General features: G+C 45.9%; 1 protein-coding gene across 7 annotated transcripts in view; it reads left to right on the plus strand.

Moving 5' to 3' along the window:
- The window catches only part of RBM33 (RNA binding motif protein 33), a 109,966-nt gene that overhangs the window by 38,086 nt on the left and 58,762 nt on the right, over positions 1 to 13,118 (plus strand). For 5 of the 7 annotated variants that reach the window (XM_043873260.1, XM_043873255.1, XM_043873256.1 and 2 more), the window contains 3 exons: positions 2,224 to 2,395; positions 7,763 to 7,971; positions 12,160 to 12,409. In XM_043873260.1, coding sequence (XP_043729195.1) covers positions 2,224 to 2,395; positions 7,763 to 7,971; positions 12,160 to 12,409 — 631 coding nt within the window. The remainder of the gene's footprint in view (positions 1 to 2,223; positions 2,396 to 7,762; positions 7,972 to 12,159; positions 12,410 to 13,118) is intronic. The other 2 variants (XM_043873257.1, XM_043873258.1) reach the window with 2 other exon arrangements.

Raw genomic sequence — 13,118 nt, forward strand, 5'->3', positions numbered from 1 at the left:
TCCCTGCAGGTTTTTACATGAACATAAATTTTCATTTTTCCTGAGTAAATATCTAGCAGTGGTAATGCTGGGTCATAGACTAGAATTGTTCGTTGATTTGTTTCTGGTAGCCTGTAGTGTTTGTTCCAGAGAAACAGTTTTCAGCTTGTCTTTGTTATATTTAGATTTCTTAGATGGAGATTGTATGTAGAATAAACTATATTAGTTTCAGTACTGTCATGTTTTACATTAAACTTGCTTGTAAAGTGTTTGAACTGTAACTACTGTTAATGGTTGAATTAAAAATGACTACTGTAATAAAATCTTTGCTTTATTGGTAGTGATTTCTTTTCCTCCTCGCTGGTCTTGCCGCTATAGTGTGGTCGGTGGACCTGCATGTTGGCTTCACCTGGAGCTTGTTGGAAATGCAGAATTTTAGACCCCCACCTGCAGAATCAGAATCTGCATGTTGGCAGGATTCCCAGTGATGAGTATAAACCTTCAGTTTGAGAAGCACTGTTCTGGAGCACTAAGAGGTGGAGAAGAAGAATGTTTTGTAATGAGCTGACTTTGCTCGGTTTGAGTGTAGTGCAGGATGACCATAGCTGGGTCCATCTCCCACGTCATTCCTGTGTGGTTTCAGACGTTCAGTCAGACAGAAGTAATGGTGTCAAACCAGCAAAACCACAGAATGCCAGCGTCCTGGTGCCTTAAAGTTCTGCAGTACACTGAATATCAGCATACTGAAAGGTGGTTTTGCAATCATTAGGCTAAAAGTTATAGTTTACACTCAGTATTTTATTTTCAGGCATTGATTCTCTACTATAGGGTTTAATAGCAATGAATGTGTGCATTTTTTACACAGAAAATGTTGGGGAAAGAGTCCAAAATGATTGTGTCATTTTCTTTCTCTTGCACATTCTCTAGTGAAGTGGTTCATTTTTGTTTCTGTTAAGAGTAAAGGACATGTAAGAATTATGAGTGATGAGACTAAAGGAGCAGTTTTTTTTTTAAGTTTGCAAAAAGCGTAAATGAATCTAGCAGTCGGTGGGTACCTATGTTATTACCTGACAGTAGGTCACTAAGATCTAACATGAGATGAAAGTGATTAGTGTCAGAAGGAACATGAGTTAATACAGTAAGAATTGTTGATGAAGAAATTATTGTAGTTTGGGACTAGATTAAACAAAATTTTTGTAGGAATCCTGATACAATGATGTACAAGATAAAAACTGGTTTTAAGGACTCGGCTGGTGGCACAGTGGATAAGAACCCGCCTGCCAGTGCAGGGCACACAAATTGGAAGCGGCCTGCTGCTGGTCAGGTAAGCCCATGCGCCACAACTGCGGAGCCTGTGCTGCAGGACCTGCGAGCTGCACCTGCGGAAGCCGGGTGCCCTAGAGCCCACGAGCAAGGACGAGTGTGTGTGCTGCAGCAGAAGAGTCGGCCTGCTCGCCACAGCTAGAGAAGGCCTGTGCGGGGCAGTGATGGCCCAGCACAGCCATAAATAAATGAATGGAAAAAAAGACAACCCGAAATTGGTTTTAGTCTGACGCGAATGAAAAAATGATAGTTCTGTGGTTAATAGTCTGAACCAGAGGTAGAAACTCACAAACCCTGGTCAGTGGGATGAAGTAGAAAGGGGTGAGAAATGATGCAGGAACGATTATACAGGCTGAGAGAACCAGAGAAGCCAAGCAACCCAACAGTGGATTTGGAGCACTTGGCTGCATCGAAAGTCAGAGTAGACGGGTCAGGAGTGCCAGGACACGCGGCGCCTGTTTGGTGGGAAGGAATGTGCCGTCATCTCACGGGAGCTCCAAGGCGGCTTCTGTGCTGGAGTCAGGCTCAGGGGCTCTAGGGCTAGTTTAATTAACATACTGAGCTTTGTTTAGATCTGAATTAGAGTCTAGGCCAGCAGCGGTGTTTGGAATTCATGTTTGTTCTCTCTTAGAAGTATAAGTAGTTACAGTGTATAAGACTTTGGTATATTAACCAGGAGTAGAAATTTGAATTTTTTCTAACATTGTTAATTTTTAATATTAAAGGTTTTGTCTCCTGGGATCAGTTTAATGTTTCACATGGCTTTATAAATGGGACATTGTGCTGTATTTTTACATCTTTATTATAAGAGCTTTTATGTGTGTGTGCACATACGTGTATGCATGACCGTTGTTCAGGATTTAATTCAGAAGACTATGAGCTCACTTTCCCTCCTTGCTCTCTTGTCTGTCTGTCATGTAGGGAGGCATGGAGACTTTGGAGCTGCAGAAGGACATCAAAGAAGAGTCGGATGAAGAAGAGGATGATGATGAAGAATCTGGGCGATTACGTTTCAAAACTGAAAGGAAAGAAGGAACAATTATTAGGCTCTCAGATGTAACTAGAGAGAGAAGGAACATTCCAGAAACTTTGGGTAACATTTTTTACCTGTCTCCCATCCTCCTTCATTCCCATTTCAACTTCCTCTATAGTACTGTTAGGATTAATGAAGTAGATAAAAAACAGTTGACTTTATAGACTGTTATGCATGGTGTCCAGAAGCTGGATGGTCTGTGTGAGGTGAGAAATGAGTTAATGGTGCTATAAAAGTCATTCTATAAAAATGACTTAAAAAAAAAAAAAATGACTTGTCTTCTGGATTAAAAAATGTTTGAATAAAATATGTTTTTTTTAATAGTTTTCCTTTTGTAGTCCGTGACTTAGACTTGCTCTCATGCATGCTGTGTGGTTCCTGGCTGGCTCTGGGAACTTGACGTCGGGGTGGTGCAGGGTCGTCTCACCCTTCCCAGGTTGCCAGGGCTCCTTTTGCACCAGACTGGTTTTATTTTGTCCCTTTTTTCTCATCATAGCTGTGTCTTTTGTGTGTGTCTCCCTCTGTGCCATTCCTCTCGGCGTTCAGTGAGACAAGGTGGCTTGTTTGTCGCACCGTCAGTTGCACACATTGTTCCTGTTGCAGACCCACAGCAGGCTGTTGCTGATGAACAGAGCCTTTTCCAGTGTTACCCTGCACCCGCTCTTCTGGAGTTCTTTCCAGTGCCCACTGCGAGGAGTAAAGCAGTGGTTCTCAAATTGGAGCAGCAGAATCCCCCAGAAGACTTGTTAAGACACATACTTCTGGATGCGCTCTCAGCTGCTCTGATTCAGTAGGTTTAGGGTAAGGCCCAAGAAAGTTGAATTTCTGATGAGTTTGCAGGTAGTGTTGTTCCTGTTGCTCCGAAGTTCACACTTCCAGAACCACTCGGGTACCGTCTCATATTCCAAGGAGTAGGGTGGGAGGGTGGAAGAACAGAGGGTTATACCTGTTCTCCGGTCTTGGTCAAAGTAAATTCAAGAAACCGTCAGTTACTACCATTATTACTTCGTAAAACCGTGATCTGTAGCCACTTGCCATTGGAAGCCTGAGCGTGTGTCTGCAGTGGCAGGAATGAATTCTCCGTGAGAACGCCAAGCTCTCAAGGTGCCCACCATAACAGTGGTGAGCCCGTCTTACCATCTTACATCCCTCGGTGAGGCTTGTGGGAGACTGACCTGGAGTCTTAGCGTTCTCTATGCCTCTCCCTTTGGCTTTCCTGCTTCTAGCTTTTGGCCCAGGCTCTTCCCTGGACTTTGCTCAGGTTATGGTATTAAGTTGCTTGTTGGGTGAACCAGTACAGCATAGGCTTCTAAGAAGGAGCCGAGAAGTTGGCCTTGGGTAAAGGAGATGGAGCAAGCTTAGGTCTTAAAACAAGGGGATGGGAAAAAAGGAAAAGTATCGTCAGCAGGAGTGTTGGCAGCGTTACATAACAAGCACACTGGAATAGACATCTCAGTCTTGGACTGGGTAAGACAGACAAGGGTAAGATGGCGCCCCCGGCTGCTCACAGACAGCGGTGGGCGGCGGCTTGTTAGGCAGGAGAGTGCTGTCTCGGGGCGGGGTGCGGTGAAGCCTCCCTTCTGCTTCTGTGTAGCTGGGCTGTGGCTTTATTACATAAATCTGGGAGCCGTACATTATATCTTAATAACAGTGTTAGCTGCACGTTGTAAGGGTGTGAAGTCAGCTCTCAGACACTGTTAGGAATGGTGGCCTTTGCTCTCTGCAGCCATCTGCTTATGGGCTCTGGTGCACTCTATAGATCACCCTCTCTGCACCCCCAGAGCCCCCGCTCCTCCTGTCCCCTGACCCTCAGCTACGGTTATCTCGCCTCTGTTCGCTTGAACTTGACCCAAACACTGACAAGTTCTGAAGTGTCCGACTTGCCTGTGTTCATAATTTGTACTTGTTTTACTCCTACGTTGCTTTCTTTTCAGGATCTTTGCCTCATTTGGTTCTTCACAGGGTCATTTGTGCTTCTTTTATTAAAGAATTTGTGTTGCTTTTTTTTTTTTTTTTAGTCATTTCTTGGTTCTGTAGTCATGTCGTCCTGAGACAAGAGGCTGGAAAGGGTCAGTAATGGGCAGGTGGCCCTTTAAATATGGGTGGAGAGGCAAGAGTGGCTGAAGCATCAACAGTTCGACCGTTTACCGTTGTTTTAAACGTTAGGGAAAAGCCTTTAAGTGTATTTGTGCAGAATGTGATTCTTTGGCTAGATAACAGGGCAAATAAAATTGATGATAAGAAGTATCTTTCTCTGTTCCCTATTTGTAAGCCCAGTATAGGAAAGCTACAGTAGGAAAGCTCTGTTTAAAAACAGGTTTTCATTTTTCTAGAAAAACTAGGATTATTCCCAGTATAGAAATGATTTTTCTATCCATCTTAAGAGTTTGGTTTCCTAAAACAGTGAGCACCCTTGTTTCCTTAACACCCTTCACCCCCACAAAAAGTTAATTTTATACAGAAGAAAAATATTCGTTGAGAAAGAGAAGCTCCTGTAGTATTTCATATACTAGAAATTCACATGAATTTTTACTCATCACTTTGTGTACTCCTGGTGATAGAAATACCAGTTTCAGGTTTTGTGTACAGATGCTTGCATTGATTTGACTGTATAAAGCTGCTCACATACTCTTTGTAATGGGATTAAAATATCTTGCTACCAGAGTGTGTATATCATCTCCTATGATGGATTTTTCTTGACAGTTGATATCTTTTAACATTCTGAATACAAATAAAGGCAGTTATTTTGTGATACCATTGATTACTTTTGAGAACACTGCACTCTACAAAGAAGAATGAAATAATGTTCTGGCCTGGGAATAGTGAGTTCTCTTCAGAATCTGGAAGGGCATTCAGTCACTTTTAGTCTTATTCACATTCAAATGTATGATGTCATCCTTAAGTAATTCATGTTTGTGACAGTCTTGACCGCTATGGAGCCTGAGACACAGATGTTGATCTGTATTTTCAGTCCATATTGGATTAGGCATAGAATTTTGGGCTTTTACTTGAGTTATGATCTTAAGTACTAAGCTTTTGTCCTCAACCAGGATTCTGGGAATTAAATACCGTAGAGAAAATGTGACATTATCAGTTTTCCCAAGGATGGTACAAAGCTGTATACTTAGGAGACAAGTTTTTCATTATATAAAAAGGATCCCATAGGATATGAGGGCTTAATTCTCTCACAGAATACAGTTGAAAAGGGTTTCTAGAACATGCATGTGTAAGAGAAAGATTTATTTTGAATGGCAAAGTCAAAAGCCATCTCTAAAACATGGGTGTCACTGACCAGTTACCCTGAAGTGTCAGCACAGAGGTTCAGAGGGGCCAGTTCTTTTGCCCTAGGAGGTGAACCTCAGATTCTCTCTGGAAGCAGTACCAGCGGAAAATGAAAGACTGTGCTTATTTTAGTTAGGCTTTTATAATTTGTAATCTGTGAGTAAGCTTCTAGGTTTTGCCATATTCTAAGTTTCATTGGGCACAGGCAATACGTTAAATTATGTTTCATTGCTTTAGCCTGAAGAACACTGTTGTTAGGCCCACATAATGTTCTCTTGAAATAATATCCTTGGTTAATTTTGCTTAAGGCAGATGATCTTTGAGGAAAACATTTTTTTTAATTGATATACAAATTGTGTATTTATACGGCAGAATACTCCAATAGAGAAAAGAAATAAACATCTGCAATAACGTACAATTTTTTCATCTATTAATAAACAATTTAAGATCACTAGTGCCAGCAGTAAGATGACTACCTTCAGTTTACACAATGGTCCTTGCATTTGCAAGGTTTTCAGAAATTTCTTGATTCAGTTATCTTGTTTATTAAAAAAAAAAAACAAAACCACAACCAAAAATAAAAACCTCAGAATGTCATTTGTTGTTTCTATTTTGCCAAATAAACGGTATTTTATAGATATTCATTATGTATTAGTTAAAGTATTTTTATGTACATATGTTTTTCTTAAGCTCATTTTAGAAAGGGACAACACAACGTAAAACTTTGTTACATTACACTCTTATCTCTTTACTTTGGAATATGGACCTAGTTCAGAAAACACTTAAGCGGAAATTAACATTTCAGTTGAAGTTACAAATGTAATTTCCATCCTGTCATATTTTGGTGACCTTTTGTGACAGCTTGTCTCAATTGGAGGAATGCATTTTTACTTGCTGATTAAAGATGTCATTTGAAACCATTTTATTACTGGGGATAGTGAAATTAATCTTGACACTTAGAACCACTAGAAAAATAATTGCTGATTCACCGCATAAAATGTGTGTGTGGACCTATCATGTAGTCAAGATTAGAATAAAAGTCTGTGCTTGTTAAGAGGAGATTAAATTTTCTTTGGAATGGAGTCTAGATCCATTTGAAGGGAAGGGGGATACCTTAGAAACAATTTCAAGAAAATGAAATGTGGCTTAGAGATTTTGGAAGAGTTTGGAGATGATTATGGAATCCAAGGTAGGAGAAAAACTGGTTATATTTAAAATTTACCCTTTGCTGTGGAAGAAGTCATGGGAATGCTTCTTAGTAGAATTCAGTGAAATCTTTGAAAGGTGTTTACTAACAGAGCATATATTATCATAACTTAGAACTGTATTTGAATAAGTTAGCCTTTTTCTTCTAAGAATTCAGAATAATGTGCCTACTGAAGTTTTGTAGGGCCAGAAATTTTGATTGTTGCCCCATAGCTTTGGTCAGAGAGGAGAGCACCATTTTGTGGCTTTGCTGTCATTTGCTGTAGCTTCCCTGTCAGGCGGCATGGACGGAGGTCTGTCTTCACAGAGTAAAGTTGTTGTTTTTAAATAAATCAGAAAATCTAACTTGGTGTAGTACTAAATGAGTTTCCATTCTTTACGAAATTTAAGTATTTGGCTTGAGAGTGGTCTTATTAGTAGTTTTGCTTTTAAAGCAGGAACAATCAGTAATTTGTTATTTTTGAGTCTGTGTGCCATTGTGAATTAATCAGTACTTCTACTGGATTCGCATAGATGAGTGTCCTGGTTTAGGACTGGGTTAGCCAGGTCTTAACCAGCTTCATCTACCATCAGTGAAAGAACGTGATGCCTAGCAGATGAGGAGTGGTGGTTGGGTTGAACTTCTTCAGTTCCTCGTTTTTAGCTTTCCTCAGCACATTTTAGTGGTCTCAAATGAAAATTCAAATTTCCAGGTGGTACTTGTATTTTAAGGAAGAAGCGTGTCTTCCTGTAACAGGTCTCACTCATGGGGTCCGGGTGTGTCTGATCGTTTCCTACCCCTCGCTGCTTACTGCCACTAGTGGAGTTGTTTGTTGTTGGTGAAGCACCCGCTGTTCCTGAGTTTCCTTGCCACATACTTGTTTTTTTGGTTTGTTTCTCCCTGTAGATCTGATTTCACCTCTTTGAAGGTATCTAACGCATATGCATCTTTTCAAATAGAGCTTTCAGCAGAAGCCAAAGCTGCGTTGCTTGAATTTGAAGAGAGGGAGCGACAGCACAAACAGGGCCGCTACGGCTCCAGGCGGGGAGGAAGGAGAGGAGGCTCGTCCATGTGCCGTGGTGTTGGAGACCAGAGGAGAGAGAGCAGCGAGAGGGGGCGCGCCAAGGACCACAGGCCCGCCCTGCTGCCCACACAGCCGCCTGTGGTGGTGAGTTGCGCAGCTCCATCCTGGGAGCCTGCACGCTGAGAACAAGTGAAAGTTCTCTCTGGTATGGGTTTCGTGTTTTGCATTTGCCTTAGTCTGAGGTGAGAATTTAGTAAAAGGCGTCACGGCTCAAGTTTCTTTATAGCCTGTGGTATGATTTCGTTGTTGTTGTTCAGTTGCCAAGTCATGCCTGACTCTTTGTGACCCCATTCACTACAGCACTCCAGGCTTCCCTGTCCCTCACCATCTCACACAGTTTGCCCAGGTTCATGTCCATTGAGTCGGTGATACCATCCAACCATCTCATCTTCTGTTGTCCCCTTCTCCTCCTGACTTCAATCTTTCTCAGCATCAGGGTCTTTTCCAGTGAGTCAGCTCTTTGCATCACGTGGCCAGAGCTTCAGCGTCAGTCCCTCCAATGAGTGTTCAGGGTTGGTTTCCTTTTAGATTTGACTGGTTTGATCTCCTTGCAGCCAAAGGGACCCTCAAGAGTCTTCTTCAGCACCATAGTTCAAAAGCAGCTGTTCTTTGGCGCTCAGCCTTCTTTATTGTCCAGCTCTCACATCTGTTCATGACTACTGGAAAGACCATAGCCTTGACTATACGGAAGCCTTGACTATACAGACCTTTGTCAGCAAGATGGTCTTTGCTTTTAACACACAGTCTGGGTTTGTCATAGCTTTCCTGCCAAGAAGCAATTGTCTTCTAATTTCATGGCTGCAATCACCATCCGCAGTGATTTTAGAGCCCAAGAAGAGGAAATCTGTCACTGCTTCCACTTTTTCCCATTCTGTTTGCCATGAAGTGATGGGACCAGATGCCAAAAAATTCTAGTTCTTTAATATTGAGTATTAAGTCAGCTTTTTTTTCACTCTCCTCCTTCATTCTCATCAGGAAAGGCTAGTTCCACTTCACTTTCTTCAATTAGAGTGGTATCATCCGTATCTCTGAGGTTGTTGATATTTCTTCCGGCAATCTTGATTCCAGCTTGTAGCTCATCCAGTATATGGTCTTAAAAATCCAGTCTTCTAGTATTGAGGTAGTGAAGACTAATTCTTTGCCAGTACTGATGAAGAAAGAAGCAGTGAGAGAGCTGATGTCTTCCAGGGGTCGAACCACAGAGGAGCCTTGCTCATCTCTTCTGCTATGGAGGGGCACTGCTCCTGTGAGCACCATTTCTCTGTTACATAGAGAATCTAGCCATAATGGTGTATTTCATAAAATATTTTTTCTTATATACTGCTAACCGTAGGTTTTTCCTTGAATGTAGAAGTTTCTCTTAACAGATGACTGTCATATCCTCTCCATAGAAATGGAGGTTGTCATATCCATAAAAATTTTTCATAATTTAGGAGTAAATTATGTACTTGTAATTTCAGATTAGTTTGAATTTCTCTGTATTTCAAAGGTGAGACATCGCAGGAACAAAGACAGGAAGTGTAGTGGTTTCTTTGGTGGTGGTTCTTTCAGTTAACTTTAGTATTTTATAGTTTTTCCTTCAGAAGTTAGTCTTCAGGGACAGATTTATTTAATGTAAATAAATAGGCAGTTTGCACTGTCTACCCTCCTACATTATTACGTGAGTGTAGGGGAAAATGACACCTGACCTCGGTGTAGAAAATTGTGTTTTAGGAGGCATTCATTTGTGAAATAACAAAGTAGGAAAGGTGATTTACGGTTTTCACATGAGAATTCTGATTTCAGTGAACAGGGAAGAAAGGCAGGTGGGTTGATAGTGGCATAGAGAGATTGGTGATACTGATAGCTGCTCCCCGCTCACACGGCCGTTTGTGTCTAAGCTTTTCTGATATTAGCAGGAAGATTGGCGCTTCAGTTTTTTCCTTTTCTTCCCCATCTTGTCTCCTTGTCCCCAACTTCCACTGTGTGTGTTCAATAGCCAGCTCCATGGTTTTGGCCTCCGAAGGGGGAAACAGCCAGTAGGTGACCATGGTCCTGGAAAAGTAACTGAACTCCCTACTTTCTTACCCATATGGAGAGGCTCAGCTGGGAGCCCTGAGTGCTTTAAAAGTGTAGCCCAAGTGTCAGTTGACCCAAGTCCCTCTTGACAGCAGCATCGTGTCTGGAATTCCCTAGGTGCCAGCGGGCTCACCCACTGCTGGCCCGACTTAGCCTGCCGGGGCCTTGGCCTGTGAGCTGTACGCGCGTCTTTGCTAGCAGTGGTATTTTAAAGCTGTGGGTTGCTGACACAGTCACAGCTTTCTGACACGGCCTGACCTTGCTCCCCTCGTGTCCACCTTGGTCCTGGTCACCCCCCACCCCAGAGCTGTCTGTGCCTTCGATCCCTTTTCTGCCGTGGCTTTCCTTGTCTGTTTTCTCCTTGGTCCATCTGTTGGCGCTGGCACTGTGCTCCTTCCACTGCCGAGTGCTCTGAGAATGGCCTCCTCACCTCTGCAGTCTGTCCTGGTGGACTGCTCTCTGGGGCCTTGGGTGTCACCTGTGAGCTCCTCTTTCTTGAGCCTTTCTTGAGTGTCTGAGGTTGGGGTGTAGTCCCTGTTCTCCCAGCAGGGCCCCTTCTCTCTCTCCTGTCTCTCTGGCTGCGTAGTTCTCAGGCCGGTTTCTGATCGGAGCTCTCACTCAGCAGCACTGTCCTCCCTGCCATCTGCTGTCTCTGCGTGAGTCTGCTCTCTGGCCTGTGCCGCTTGCCAGCGCAGTCTCTTCATTTCCTAGCTGCCCTGGGCGTCTCTGCGTGGCTGTTGCCCAGCCCTAAACTCCCCTTGTTTGGGACATGTGGTTTCCTTAAAAGTCCTTCACGCTGTCGAGTGAGTGGCCCCGCGCTGCGCTCTTTCCCAGTTGAGTTCAGGTTTAGTTTAGCTGTCCCTCTGTCAGCGCGGTGTCCGTGCGGATTCAGTGCTGAGCGGGGTAGAAGAGGCTGCTTCACGCACAGTTGTGCACGTTACAGATACCAAGCATCAGAGGAGGGAACAGACTAGTCTCTGGGAGCTGGTGTACCACGGATAGAGAAGTCCTCCCTGAGGAAGGATAGGTTAGACAAGGTCATCTACACTTGGGTTTCAGAATTCTCAGACCACGGCTGTTTCTTTCATTCACCTCCCAGCGTCCATAGCCTGTTAAATGGTCCGTTGTCTTCTGTCTCCTTTCCCCTCGTCTGTCACACACTGTTAGTCATCGTCGTCAGACACTGTAGAGGCTCCAGAACTGAATTCAGAAGCCTCTGAAGTCTGGCATCATCCTGGGCAATCAGTGTACAGGATGCCCTGGCTGGTAGTAGCCTGCTGCCTCTGCCGCTGTGTGCGGCCAGTTGGATGAGTGCTTAGAAGCAGGGCTTGTGGAACCAGGTTCTCTGCTCCTCTGCTTACCGGCTGCTTGATCTTGTAAGAGGAGGGTCACGACAAGGGCCAGCTTCATAGACTTGTTGAGGGTGAGTTACTCCACATACAGACTTTTCAGTGCGTGCTTAAGACACTGGCGGAGGGGAGGAGGCCCAGTGCTCTTGAGGCTGCTACTGTGGTGGGGGTCTCCTTCTCTCAAGACTGTTGCGCTGAGGAACCCCGAGATCCTTGACCGCATCGAGGGTGTGTGTTCCCACTCCTGCGCCCTCCGGTCTTCGAATGCGGCTGCAGCCGTGCTGGTCCCCGTGTGCGCCTCTGGGCGTGTGTTCCGCCTCTGCTGCCCTCAGGTGATGCCATTCCACTCCTTGCCTAGCTCCTTCCTCTCCTTCCTGGCTCAGGGCCACCCTCTCAGAAACTGCCCCTCCCCTCTGGGAGCCCTTCACCCTCTCTGCAGCCTGCTTTCTGGCGGGGTTGCTCCTGCACTGCCCGCCCGTCTCATAGGCTTTCTGGAGGAGGAGTGGGCCAGCCCAGGCAGCCTGTGCTCCGCCTGCAGCGCTTGGCTCGCGGTGGGCAGCTCTGATGGCTGACCTGCAGTTTTTCCCTCTTGGAATCCACGCATCGTGTTTGGGGGCTGCAGTCTCCCGTCCTTGTCCTGGTGTTGGCTCAGGTCATTAGACAGGAGCCCTGACCGTGAGCAGGCGGAGCAGCTCATTTATCCTGCTGTTTTATACAAGTTGTTAAAATAAACTTACTTCCGAGTCAACTCTTAGAGTGCAGTTAGTGTAAAATCTGTCAGGCGCTGGCGTTTTCCCTTGTGAGCGTTGATGGCTGTGACTTTCTCTTTTGGTGGTCTTAGACGTGCTCTCCACGATTAATCCCTCCTCCACAGCCGCCGCCGCCGCCGCCGCCGCCGCCGCAGCCGATCCGCAGCCTGTTCCAGCAGCAGCAGCTCCAGCCCCTGCTGCCCCTGCAGCACCCGCACCACCCCTCCCCTCCGCAGGGCATGCACGTGCCGCCCCAGATGGAGGCCCCCCGCGTGATGATGACCCCTCCTCCCGTGACCCCGCAGCAGCCCAAGAACATACACATCAACCCCCACTTCAAAGGGGCCGTGGTGACGCCCGTTCAAGGTACGTGTCTCCTTTGCTGTGGTCAAGTTCCAGGTGACTGTGGCCAGACCGTCTCACTTGCAGGTCCGTAAGGACACTGCGGGCTCCCGACTCCTTCCCCACCGCTCAGATGCGCCCGGCTGGCGAGCCAGGCCCCTTTCCCCGCTGTGTGTCTCCTGCCACGTCAGCGGGGGTACTGAGAGCACACGCAAAGGTGCAGCGCACCAGAGGCCACTGTGGCGGTGTCTGCCTGGCGTTCCTCGTCAGCTCCCGGTGGGGCTGAGTGCGAAGGGCCTGTCCCCTCAGCTTCCACTCATGGTGTTCCTTTGAGTTCTTGAGGGACACACCAGTCTTCTCGTGGTCAGTTCTGATGGCATGATCACGGACGCACGTTCCTGAAGCGAGACGCTGCTCTCTCCGTGGCGTTGGAGATCTGTCGGTGGGCACGGTGGTCAGCGCTTGCTGTGGGTGTCGTCTAGCACCTGAGCAGCGACAGTGAGCAGTGGACGTGATAGATGAGAGCCCCGCGTGGCGCGTTGGGGAACGAAAGTGCCGTGCTGAGGAGAGCAGGGGGAGCCCCTGTGGTGGCGGGGGCCAGCTGCACTGCGAAGGGAAGACCAGGAGGGGCAGGAGCTGCTGGCGTGCCTGTCAGGGGAGGCGTCTTCCAGGCGGGGGGATCGGCTGGTGCAGAGGCGCCTCTTTTGATGAGGCTGTGCCTTTTGTGTTCTGG

Source organism: Cervus elaphus, chromosome 18, assembly GCF_910594005.1.
Source record: "Cervus elaphus chromosome 18, mCerEla1.1, whole genome shotgun sequence".
Taxonomy (NCBI): Eukaryota; Metazoa; Chordata; class Mammalia; order Artiodactyla; family Cervidae; genus Cervus; species Cervus elaphus.